Source organism: Chiroxiphia lanceolata, chromosome 25 (assembly GCF_009829145.1).
Source record: "Chiroxiphia lanceolata isolate bChiLan1 chromosome 25, bChiLan1.pri, whole genome shotgun sequence".
Taxonomy (NCBI): Eukaryota; Metazoa; Chordata; class Aves; order Passeriformes; family Pipridae; genus Chiroxiphia; species Chiroxiphia lanceolata.
The window spans coordinates 6,119,257-6,131,658 of record NC_045661.1 but is presented as its reverse complement, the minus strand read 5'-3'; the positions used below and the strand labels follow the sequence as shown (position 1 = coordinate 6,131,658).

Below are 12,402 nucleotides of genomic sequence, written 5' to 3'. Positions count from 1 at the left end.
CCCTCTCCAGCTTCCCTGTAGCCCCTTCAGATCAGATCCTGGAAGGTGCTGTGAGGTCTCCACACAACTCCTGGCTGAACATCCCCAGTTTTCTCAGCCTTAGCAACAACCCAGCTTCCACATGACCCTCCCTGCAGCACCCAATGCTGGGCCAGCACCCCAAAAAATGCCACCCTTTCTGTGTTGCCACAGCTTTCCAAGGGGGAGGAGACCAGGGTGGAGGTGAAAAGGTTAAACCAACGAACCGGTTCCTCCTCAGCAGCAAAGGCTGGGGTTTTCCACTGCTTTGTGTTTCTCTCCTGGCAGTGTTTCCATGCACTAAACCCATGTGTGTGTCCACACAAACTGCCCTTCCCCTGAGGGTGCCTTGGGAAATATCAGGCCCCACAGATGGAAGAGGTTGAGCTCCAGGAATGGGGGATTTTCCCCACGAGGAAGGGGAGATGCAGAGCAGAGAAACCCCTCGGTTCAAGGGGGAAAAGAAATTGGGCTTGGGGCTCTGGCTTGACCCACTGTTTCTCTCTGCCTTTGAGCAGGGCTGGCCCAAAGCACCAGGACCACGAGCAGATCTCCTCCTGACCACACAGATCATCACATTTAAGATCTGGGTCTGAAAGGTCTGTTGGGTGCCTGGGCAGGGCTGCAGAGGGGAATATTCCCCCCTGGCTGCTCTTGGCTGGGGATGGCAGCACCCTGAACCTGGACCCTGCCATGCTCTGCCCTGGGCCAGCCCCGTTGCTGTTCCTGCTCAGCCTTGTGTGCTCTTTTTTGGGCTGCTTTTGTCTTCAGCCAGCCAGGCACCCCATCTCCCAGACAGGAGAGATGAAAATGAGCTCTTGTCCTCTTTGGAGGAGAAGATCAGGGAGAGACACGGAGGAAAAGTGAGGGAAATTAAGCAGAAATAGCTTCAGGGGTCATTTAAAAATATCCCCACGACTGCCTTAAATATCTGTTTAACAAGAATGCATAGTCCATGGCTGAGGGAGCTCCAGCACCAAATGTACAGAAGGGTTTGGATAAAGACCCACGGGATCTGTTCCAGCTCAGAGGGGAAGGAGGAGGCATGGAGGTGGCATGGAGATGGCATGAAGATGAGGGAGATCCCAGGGCAGGAGGAGGCCCCAGGGTTGTTGTCAGCCACCCTCCCGTGCCCATGAACTGCCCCCACACTGCACAAAGCCACGTTTTGAGCATTCTGGGTCTCTAAAATAAGGTCCTTTCCCATGAGGATCTACGAGCAGCCAAATCCAGATGTCCTGCTGATGAAATAGGGCTGGAATCCAACCTGTGGAGACCCTGTGGGCTCCCACCAGTCTTCCTCAGGCATGTTTGTGGTGCCACCACCCCATCCTTCATGGTTTTCCTTCTTTGGGAGTTGCCTGTGCTGGTGCCTCTGCCTGGATAAGGACAGCCTGTCTTGGGTCCTTGTCCTCAGGAAGGCTGGGACTGGACAAGGAGTTGTTGGACTTCCAGTCCTTCTGGAAGTGACCTGCTGATGGACCAGCTAGAGGGATGGAAAGGCATGGAATTAAATCCATAACATGATGTCCATGAGGAGACATGAGTGGCAGGTGTGGTCCACTGGGAGGAAGAGTATGAAGCCACCAGGGGATGAAGCTTGGTGGGTGTGAAGCACCGGGAGTCACACTCTGCCCTTGCACCAGCTGCTGTGTTGGGACTGAGATCCCAAAGTGTTTCCCAGCTCCCAGTCCATTAGAAATGAGATGATTTCCTTGTTCTTTGGAGCATCCTGGGCTAAAAACCCCAGGTGGAGAGCAGCCCTCATTGCCCAGGTCTGCCCCAGGAGCTGCACCACCAGCCAGCACCAGGAATTATTCATGACTCCTGTAGGATCCCATTACTCCTGGAGAAGGCTCTCCTTGAGCAGCACAGCCTTGCCCAGAGGTTGGAAACCCAAGATGTTGAGGGAATTCAACTCACACATTCCTTCCCCAGGTCCAGCAGTTGCTCTGAGGCAAAGTCAGGCAAGATTTCGACTTTGGGGCCCCGGCTGAAGGTTGGTGGGTGTCTCCTTACAGACCTGAGGGCTTTATTGATTGTGTCCTGCCCGAGTTCCCACCCCATCCAGGCGGGAATTGTTCCCCTCCAGATGATAAATGGAGCTGCCAGCCTCTGATTTATTTTAATTGCCATTTTTCCCTCCCACTGGTGACATAAAGACATGATGAATTCGTGCTGGAGCACCCGAGGTGGGATGTGCTGGGGCTTGGTGGGGGCATCATCCATCGGAATGTATGGAAAAATCCCTCTCTGAAAACCCACAGCATGGGGAAACTGAGGCACCAGAGCTGCTCAGGAGGAGCTGGGAAATTGTTCAGGGGTGAAAGGGAAGAGAAACTGTTTCAGGGCTGCCTGTGCATGGGGTGGGAAAATCCCAGAGTTCTGTGGTCAGGATGAGTTGAGGGATTCCAGGCTCTGTCTGGGCTCCTCAGCAGCCCCATGGGGTGATGCCTTTCAGCACAACACCTTTGTCACTTGGGAAGCTGTTGGAGAGGAGGGAAGATGTCAGGAAGATTCCATGTGTTCTTCGTGGCTGCAGGGACAGGGATGGGGACAGGGACAGGAAAAGGGACAGGGAAAGGGACAGGGACAGGGAGAGGGACAGGGACGGGGACAGGGACAGGGACAGGGACAGGGAAAGGGGAGGATGTGCTGTTCTACATGACACCATAGCTGGAGCCTGTCACAGGGAAGAGCTGGGACGTGACACACACCACCCTGAACACTACAGGGGACGATCCTTGGAGGTGTGGAAGAGAGGCACGAGATTCCAGGGAGCCAGGTGGCACATGGAGAATCTCCTGGGGGCATCTCCTCTGTCCCCCTGTGTAAGCACTGGACGCTCCACAGGCTCCTGTCCAGCTTCTCCCTTCCAACCGTCTGGAAAAACGTCTTTTGCCACAGGCTGTGTCCTTGCTTTGCTTCCCGCTGGGACACCGGGAAGGGCGCGGGTCCCAGTGCCGGGAGCCGGTGCCGCTGTCACCGTCTGGCTCCCCCGAGCAGCCCTGGCACAGCCTCTCCCTGCCGGAGCAAGTGCCACCCGTGCTGCAAACACGTCACAGTCGGTGCTGACGTTACAGCCCGGAGCAGGGCTGGGGGCGTCTCCCCCACATTCCCTCCCTCTCCCTATCCAAGGAGAATCCTTCGCCAGAGGCAGCCAAGAGCCCTGGTTGGGATGAAGTTTGGGTGTTTGGGGCATTCTGGGGACCTGTGGTTATGTGATGTCCCCCTTCTGGAGCTGCCACCTGTTTGGTGTCTGCCCAGCAAATCCCAGCCCGTCCCTCATTCCCGGCTGTGTCACCGTCCTGTGGTGACATGGAAATGGCTCCAGCGTTTAAAGGTGCCCCTGCCAGGATCGGGATCGGGATCGGGATCATGGCAGGAGCACAGACGGGCTGAGTCCTCCTGGGTCCCTCTGCTCCTCCTCAGCAGGGAGAGGAACCGAGGCAGGGAGTGGGGATGGACCAGATTCCGGTGGAAGGGTCTCTGAGGGAGCAGGTTGTGAATTTGGGCTCCTCTGAGCACAGGTAGAGTTTGGAAGGCAAAGGCAGCAGCTTGCAGGGGGCAGATGGACCGGAGACAGCACAGAGCCAAACCACCTGAAGCTCATGGATGTCTAGAGCTTCCCAGAGCTTCACTTGGATTCCTTGGGCTGCATCCCTGGAGGAGCCTCCTGCCAGGAGGAACCAGAAGTGGGCACCCAAAATCAGGTGGCTCCACCCTGTACAGGCATCAATGTCCTGAGTGGGACCATCCCCAGGGAGTCCTGGGGAGCCAAGGGCTGGGGGGTCCCTGGGTGCCCAAATCTCTGTAATTATAGATCCACGTCCATGCACCAGCTCTCCTCAGGACAGAGTGCTTTGGGAAGGATGTGGCCCTGCAATGTGATCCCGGATCCCTGATCCTGCCTTCATTCTTTCGGTACTTTGGGGGTTTCTTCTTCCTTCTCCATTAATCTCTGAATATTAGGTGGAAAGCAAACAATTACCACACTAATGGCTCCATAAATTCCTTCATTACTTATTAAACTCGAGCGCTCCCCACGCACCGGAGGGAAAGAGATGAAACGGAGAAGAAATGGGAGCGGAGGGGGGTGAGGAGCCGGGTCAGAGGGGCTCGGGCTGGGCTGCGGCAGCGGGGCCGGAGCAGACCCGGTAATTCACGGGCTGCCGTTGCCCTCTGCCGGCAACGGGACGGAGAGGGGCTGCTCTTCCTTGTCCTGCTCTTCCTTGCTCTTCCCTGCCCGCTGGCAGAGCCCCGGGGTCCCCAGGGACATGAGGCTGGGCAGCCCCGGGGTGTCTGGGCCGCTGGTGGGGAGGATGCTCCGCCAGGATGTGACCGCCCTGTCCGAGGGCCCAAAGATGTCCCCAAAGTGTCCCCAGTGCCCTCGGGGACGACGCCAAGCAGCGCTGCACATGGATAACATAAGCCTGGTTTTAGGAGAGGTTAGTTCCAGCAGAGGCGGAGGGAAGGGGGAGGGATATTGAAGTCCCCATCCCGTGCAGCCGGACACTGCCCGGAGAAATCCGCTCTCTCCCGGCTTTCCTCGAGGTGCTGGGAGCTGTTTGCTGCCAAACCTCCCCGGCATCCCGCAGGGGGCATCTTCTCCAGCTTATTTGCTGCTGGCCCGGGCGAGGTCTGACCTGCAGGGATCATCGGGGATCGCGGCAGCCGCGCCGGGGGGAAGCTTCGCCTCCTCTCCGGGTCGGAGGACGCAGCAGCTCCGCTCCCGCGAGGGCCCTTGTGGCCTCGCCTAAGTGGAGCTAATGGATTTCCATGTCTCCAGCAGCCAGCTGGGATCTGAGCACATCTCCTGGAAGAAAGGCAGCTCTTCCAAATGCAAAACTGCAAACAAGCAGATGCCTCCCCAGCCGAGGTGCTCCCGAGTCTGCCTGGATCAGCAGGATTGGAGCGGGAGCTCTGTATCCTGCCAGGAGCCCTTTGCTCCTCCATCAGACTGACCTGCTCCTCCACCATCCACTCCAGCCAGGTTTGGAACGTAAAACGCACAGTTAAACTCCAAGAAAAGGTGTTTTTTTGCAGGCAAACAACAAATTTCTGTGGTTCTGCAACACCCCAGTATCCTGCGGGATGAGCCTGGCTCCACAGAGGGACAGGGCTGCCCAACTCCCATGGACACCAGGTGTAATTAGATGTTTAGATCTAGGCCAGGGGCTCCAGGGCCATCTGGCACCTGAATTATTCATACACTTATATCTAAGCACGGGCAGAGCAGAGCACAGCTCCTTATCCAGCCTGGGCCCAGGGGGACATTCCTGCCTGAGCCGGATGGTTTTTCATGGCCTGACAGAGCCTGATCCTTTCCAGAGCTCCTTCCCAACGCTGTGATGCCTTTTCCCAGCGCCAAACCTCCTCCAAAACACACCAGAGAGGCATAGAGATCCAAATCAGCAGCAGCTGATGCAGAGGTGGAAAAATCCCAGAGGAGAAGAGCCTCCCCTTGGAAGGAGAGGACCAGGAGGCCTGAAATCAGATTAAATGTCTGTCAGAGGGTGATGTGGCCCAGTGCTCCTCCAAGGTGTCTTTCATTCTGTGACTCATCAGTTGAGGAATTTTAATCCCTGTCTTTCTCTCCCAAGCCCAGGCACCTGAAGAGAGGACCTTGGTGATGGATCTCTTCTCCAGCCAGTGGAGCTGTGCCAGGTTTTACCAGATGTAACCTCAAGGATGAAGCTGAAATATGGCAAAATAGGGTTTTCCCCAATTTTCCCTCACCTGTTTGAGGATTAATTCCTCAGCTCCTCTGGGCAACCTGGCATAGTGGAAGGTGTCCCTGCCCATGGCAGGGGGGAGATGAGATGAGATTTAAGGTCCCTCCAACCCAAATCATTCCATGATCCTATGGACACACTGAGACAAGCAGGAGAGGAGCTGGCAGAGAGGGCAGAGGTCTCTGCATGGGGTGTGGGGGCATCTGATCCAGACTGAAGTGATGCCTTTTTATTGTAAACTGGGATATTTGCTCTCTAAAACCCTCTGTGTGCTAGGTTTCGTTCCTCAATCAACTCCAACTCGCCCTCCAGAAACCTTTCCAGCAGCTCTGGAAGTGAGGTATTGCTGGAAAACGGTACCATCTTGACAGAGTAACAACTTTTCCGGGGGATATCGTAACGCCTGAGCTTTATCCTTCAGCTGTGTCTCCCTGGGAAGTGGCTCGAGCAAGTCCTGGGGAGGCCACAAAGGTGATGATGGGACCTGAGCCCCTCTGCTCTGGAGCCAGGCTGGGAGAGCTGGCAATGTTCACCTGGAGAAGAGAAGGCTCCAGGGAGAACCTGGAGCCCCTTCCAGGGCCTAAAGGTCTCCAGAGAGCTGGAGAAGAACTTTGGCCGAGGGCCTGAGGGGAAAGGACAAGGGGGAATGGCTTCCCGCTGCCAGAGGGAGGGTTAGATGGGATATTGAAAAGGAATTCCTCCCTGTTAGGGCAACGAGGGGCTGGGATGGAATTCCCAGAGAAGCTGTGGCTGCCCCATCCCTGGAAGTATCCAAGTCCAGGCTGGACGGGGCTTGGAGCAACCTGGGACAGTGGGAGGTAAACCTGCCCGTGGCAGCTGTTGGTGTTGGATGAACTTCAAGGTCCCTTCCAACCCAAACCAGTTTGGAATTCTGTGGTTCCACACAGTCACTGCTGGGGTTCCTCAGGGCTTGGGTTTAGGGCTGGTCCTGTTTAACGTCCTTACTGATGATCTGGATTGAGGGCACCCTCAGGCAGTTCAAATTGGGTGGGATGTGGATCTGCTGGAGGACAGGAAGCTCTGCAGAGGGATCTGGACAGGCTGGATCCATGGCCAAGGCCAACAGTGTGAGGGTCAACAAGGCCCTTGTGTCACCACAGCCCCATGGAATGCTCCAGGCTGGGGGGGAGAGGGGCTGGAACGCTGGGAAAGGACCTGAAGGCTGCTGGTGCCAGCAGCTGACTGTGAGCACAGTGTGCTCAGGTGGACAAGGGGCCAATGGCACCTGGATTGTCCCAGCCATGGTGTGTCCAGCAGGAGCAGGGCAGTGTCTGTTCCCTGTGCTGGGCACTGGTGGGGTCACACCTCAAATCCTGGGGTCAGTTTTGGGCCCCTGCTGACAAGAAAGGCATTGAGGGACTGGAATGTGTCCTGGGAAGGGAACAGAGCTGGGGAAGGGTCTGGAGCACCAGGAATGGCTGAGGGAGCTGGGGAAGGGGCTGGAGCTGCAGGAGCAGCTGAGGGAGCTGGAGGGGCTCAGCCTGGAGAAAAGGAGGCTCAGGGGGGACCTTCTGGCTCTGCAACTCCCTGACAGGAGGGGGGAGCCGGGGGGGTGAAATTAGGGTTTGGAGGATGAGATTGGGGTTTGGTTGGGTAAAATTAGGGGTGGAGGGGTGGGATTGGAGTCTGGGTATTGAAATTAGGGGTTTTTTGAGGAAGAATTAGGGTTTAGGGGAATGATTTTGGGATTGTAGGATGCAGGGGCAGCACTTCCAGTAGGGATGGGGAAATCCAGCCCTGCCAGAGCTCTGTCACCCTTTGAACCCTTCTACAACTCCCACAGGCAGAGCAGAGAGGGGGAAAGAGGAGGAAGAGCCCAGGGCACCATATGGCAGTGGGAACCTCACAAAACACAGGGATTAGAGCGGGATTGGGATCCTCACAAAACACAGGGATTAGAGCGGGATTGGGATCCTCACAAAACACAGGGATTAGAGCGGGATTGGGATCCTCACAAAACACAGGGATTAGAGCGGGATTGGGATCCTCACAAAACACAGGGATTAGAGCAGGATTGGGATCCTCACAAAACACAGGGATTAGAGCCATTCCTGCCCCACGGGAATGTGTTTTCCCTGACGCAGAAGCTGAAGTGGCTCCGAACCTACCCCTCAGGCCCAACCCAAAGCTCTTCCCCACCCCAGGCCACTGAGCCGAGCTCCAGCTCCCCGAGGAAAGATGAAATAAATCGGCATAACACTGTTTTTCTGAAGCTTTAAGTAGGCAATATTAGCAGTGGTTCGGAGGCTTCGAGGCAGAACAGGGCCCTGCAGCTCCTCAAGGTCCCACAGCGGGCAGAGCAGGGCAGGGCAGGCCCAGAGCCCTGCGGGGCTCCCACAGCCGCGCCGGGAGCACTTCCCTGTATTCTCTGGGGCGGATGCGTACGAGGAAACAGTGAGAGGGCGGAAAAAGCACCGAATGTAACCGAGCTCCCCCCCTTCCCACCCCGGCGGGTTTGTAGGGGGATCTGAGGGGACTCAGAGGGACCACAACGCCCCTCCCCGCCTCGCGCCGCCGCCCGGCGCGCTCCGAGCCCTCAGCGGTGGCCGAGCCACGAGCCCCGCCGGGGAACCGCCCCCCTCCCCTCCGCCACCAATGAGAGCCGGCGCAAACGTGACTGATCCCCGCTGCACCCAATCAGATGGCTGAGGAGATTTTCTCGTCCAATGGGGACCTGAGGGTGGAGTCGCGCGGAAGCGCGCGCTTCTCTCTGAGCGGCGTAAGGCTCAGCCAATCAGAGAGGCACAGCGACGGCGAGTGGTGACCAATGAGGGGAGGGGGCGGGGAAAGAGAGGCTCGCGAGAATTCCGGAGGGACGCTGGGAACCCGCGTCTGAGCGAGGGGGCCAATGGAGGAGGGCGGGGCGGGGCGATAATAGCTGGCAGGTAAGGCGGCCAATCAGAAGGCGGACGTAAGTTCCTCCCAGTGGCCGACGAGCAGCGAAAATCCTCCCGTGGTTGAACCGCCACGATTGACAAGCCGGGCCGCCCAATCAGAACGCCGCGCCCTTTCTAACTGATCAATGAGCGGGCTGCGGCTCTCACCGCCCCTCCCTGGGGGCAGGCGGGCGGACTGACAGCATGACAAGCCAATGGGAACGCGGAGCGCCGGGCGGTGGGCGGTATCTCCCCGCGCAGGCGGCCAATGGGCGCGGGCGCCGCCCCGGGCAGCCAATGGGAGCCGGGGAGTGGGGGGGCGGCGGCGCGCGCTGCCGGCGCGGCTCCCAAGATGGCGGCGGGTGCGTGAGCGGGGCGGGCGGGAGGGCCCGGCGGGAGCGCGGCCGCCGCCGCCATGAAGGGCAAGGAGCGCTCGCCCGCCAAGGCCAAGCGCTCCCGGGGCGGCGAGGACTCGGCATCCTCCTCCTCCTCCTCCCGCGGCTCCAAAAAGCCCAGCGGCTCCTCCGGCAGCGGCGGCGGCGGCTCCAACGGCGGGAAAGCGGCGGCGTCCGGCGAGAGCAACAGCGGGAGCGGCCGGCGCGGCGCCCACACGGACAAGGGCCGCGCCGGCAGCCGCGAGTACGAGAGCGGCGCGGCCGCGAGCGGAGGGGGCCGGCACGGCTACAGCGGGAAAGCCGCGGAGGCGTCGCGGAGCAGCAGCAGCCGCGGCAGCGGAGAATCGCGGGCGGCCGCCGCCTCCTCCTCCTCCTCGGAGCCGGGCGAGTACAAGACGCTGAAGATCAGCGAGCTGGGCTCGGCGCTGAGCGACGAGGCGGTGGAGGACGGGCTGTTCCACGAGTTCAAGCGGTTCGGCGACGTGAGCGTGAAGATCAGCCGCCTCCCGCCCGGCTCCGGCTCCGGCACCGACGAGCGCGTGGCCTTCGTGAACTTCCGCCGGCCCGAGGACGCGCGGGCGGCCAAACACGCGCGCGGCCGCCTGGTGCTCTACGACCGCCCGCTGAAGATCGAGGCCGTCTATGTCGGCGGCGGCAGCGGCCGCCGGCGCAGCAGCCGCTCCCCGGCGCTGCTGGACAAGGAGTCTCCGTACGGGGCGGCGGCGGCGGTCGGGGCTGTGGCGGCGGCCGTGCGGCACCCGCCGGCCGGGGCCGCGCAGCGGGCGCTGTCACCCGCGGGCAGCGGCGGAGCGCTGGGATACCGGGACTACCGGCTGCAGCAGCTCGCCCTGGGCCGGCTGCCGCCGCCGCCGCCGCCGCTGCCGCGGGAGCTGGAGAGGGAACGGGACTACGGCGGGTTCTACGAGGCGCGGGTGCGGCCCGCCTACGGGCTGGAGAGGGTGGCCGGCGTGGCGGCGGCCGGGGGCTTCCGCGGAGGAGGAGGAGCAGGAGGAGGAGGCGGTGCCGGAGCGGCCGGCGAGGAGGAGATCAGCCCCGAGGATGACCAGAGAGCCAACCGCACCTTGTTCCTGGGCAACCTGGACATCACCGTGAGCGAGTCGGACCTGAGGCGGGCGTTCGACCGTTTTGGGGTCATCACCGAGGTGGACATCAAGAGGCCGGGCCGCGGGCAGACCAGCACCTACGGGTTCCTGAAGTTCGAGAACCTGGACATGGCGCACCGGGCCAAGCTGGCCATGTCGGGGAAGGTGCTGCTGCGCAACCCCATCAAGATCGGGTACGGCAAAGCCACCCCCACCACCCGGCTCTGGGTGGGCGGCCTGGGGCCCTGGGTGCCCTTGGCCGCCCTGGCCCGGGAGTTCGACCGCTTCGGTACCATCCGCACCATCGACTACCGCAAAGGGGATTCCTGGGCCTACATCCAGTACGAAAGCCTGGACGCGGCGCAGGCGGCCTGCACGCACATGAGGGGCTTCCCTCTGGGGGGCCCGGACCGCCGGCTCCGCGTGGACTTTGCCGACACCGAGCACCGGTACCAGCAGCCCTACCTGCAGCCCCTGCCCCTGCCGCCCCCGGCTCACTACGAGCTCGTGGCAGAGGCGGCTGCTTTTGGGGCTCACCGGGGAGCTCCCCCCGACCCTCTACGGGGGGCCCGGGACAGGACGCCACCGTTGCTTTATAGAGACCGTGACAGAGACCTTTACCCCGAGACAGAGTGGGTGCCCCCGCCGCCCCCTGTGCGGGACAGGAGTAACCGGGCGGCTGCCTACGACCCACTGGAAAGCCTGGAGCGCCGCCGGGACGGGTGGTCCTTGGAGCGGGACCGCGGGGAGAGGGAGCTGGGCAGTAGCAGTCGGGATCAGCCCAGGAAGCGGAGGCTGGCGGAGGACGGAGGCCGGCACTTGGACCGCTCCCCCGACAGCGAGCGCTCCTCGTCCTCCCGAAAGCGCCACTGCCTGGCCACCAGCTCCCCGCCGGACCGCAGCCCCGAGCTCCTGGGGGGCCGGGAGCGGTACAGCAGCGACCCCGAGCGCTCCTCCCGCCTGCTCCTCTTGGAGCGACCGTCCCCGGTGCGGGAATCCCGCCGGGGCAGCCTGGAGCGGGGGCAGAACGAGAAGCGCGACCGCAAGAACTCGGCGGAGCGCGAGCGGAAGCACCGCGGCGGTGCCGCCGCCCAGGAGGGCAAGAGCCCGGCCAAAAAGGATGAGCGGGCGGCCGAGGGAGGCGGGGGAGGCTCCCGCCTCAAACCCCCTCCCCAAAAACAGCAGCAGGACGGGGCGGCGCAGGGCGGGGCGGCGCCCAAGCTGTGCTTGGCCTGGCAGGGGATGCTCCTGCTGAAGAACAGCAACTTCCCGTCCAACATGCACCTGCTCCAGGGGGACCTCGGTGTCGCCAGCAGCCTCCTCGTGGAGGGGGCCACGGGGGGGAAGGTGGCCCAGCTCAAGATCACCCAGCGGCTCCGGCTGGACCAGCCCAAGCTGGACGAGGTGAACCGGCGCATCAAGGTGGCGGGGCCCAATGGCTACGCCATCCTCTTGGCCGTGCCCGGCGCGGCGGAAAACCGCACGGCCGCCGGAGCCGCCGAGCCCGCCACCACCTCCACGCAGAGGCCGCTCAGGAATCTGGTGTCCTACCTAAAGCAAAAGCAGGCTGCAGGGGTGATCAGCCTCCCCGTGGGGGGGAACAAAGACAAGGAGAACAGCGGGGTGCTGCACGCCTTCCCACCCTGCGACTTCTCCCAGCAGTTCCTGGACTCTACGGCCAAGGCGTTGGCCAAATCCGAGGATGACTATCTGGTCATGATCATTGTCCGGGGGGCGTCCTAAGGGCCCTCGTGTTCTGTTCCCAACCCTGCCTACTCCTCCACCCAGCCCCTCCAGCGTGTGCCAGGTGCTATGGGATACAGCCTTAGCCAGCCCTGTTGTTATTTTAATTAGACCTTTGTTTGTAGGTGACTTTCCCGGCCTGATTTTCTGTTACTACGTTTTTCTATAAGGGTAGAAGAAGCCAGAGAGGTTGGTTTAGGCGTAGTGTGAATAGGATATTTTGAGAATTCCCTATCAGTGGGGACAGCAGGGAGGCTAGGCCTGCTTTGATTTACAAAAAAATAAAAAAAAAAAATAAGAAAAACGAGAACTGGGGAGGGGGAGGGAGGGGGAAAAGAAAAAACTCCCGTCTTCTTGATTTTGATTCGTGTCCTTTTTTCATTTCATGTTTTTTTAAAGCAAGTCCAAGAGCTTGTCCTCCGACAGAGCTCCAAACCCAACAGACCAGGTTTAAAGCACTCGTTGGAAATGGAAAACCACACGTTTAGTGACAGACTGGTGTCAGCTCCTT

At 60.6% G+C, this 12,402-nt stretch overlaps 1 protein-coding gene across 2 annotated transcripts; it reads left to right on the top strand.

Annotated features, from left to right (window-relative positions):
• Nucleotides 1-9,033: 9,033 nt before the first annotated feature.
• Nucleotides 9,034-12,397, top strand: RBM15 (RNA binding motif protein 15). 2 transcript variants are annotated; one of them, XR_004360847.1, is made up of 2 exons: nucleotides 9,034-11,955; nucleotides 12,291-12,397. XR_004360847.1 is itself a non-coding variant. In XM_032710430.1 (1 exon), exon 1 carries the CDS (start codon nucleotides 9,066-9,068, stop codon nucleotides 11,889-11,891), a length of 2,826 nt encoding a protein of 941 aa, XP_032566321.1. In that variant the 5' UTR covers nucleotides 9,034-9,065; the 3' UTR covers nucleotides 11,892-12,173. The 2 variants fall into 2 exon arrangements, 1 of the variants encoding a protein (XP_032566321.1); XM_032710430.1 differs by lacking the exon at nucleotides 12,291-12,397 and having other exon boundaries at nucleotides 9,034-12,173.
• Nucleotides 12,398-12,402: the final 5 nt, after the last annotated feature.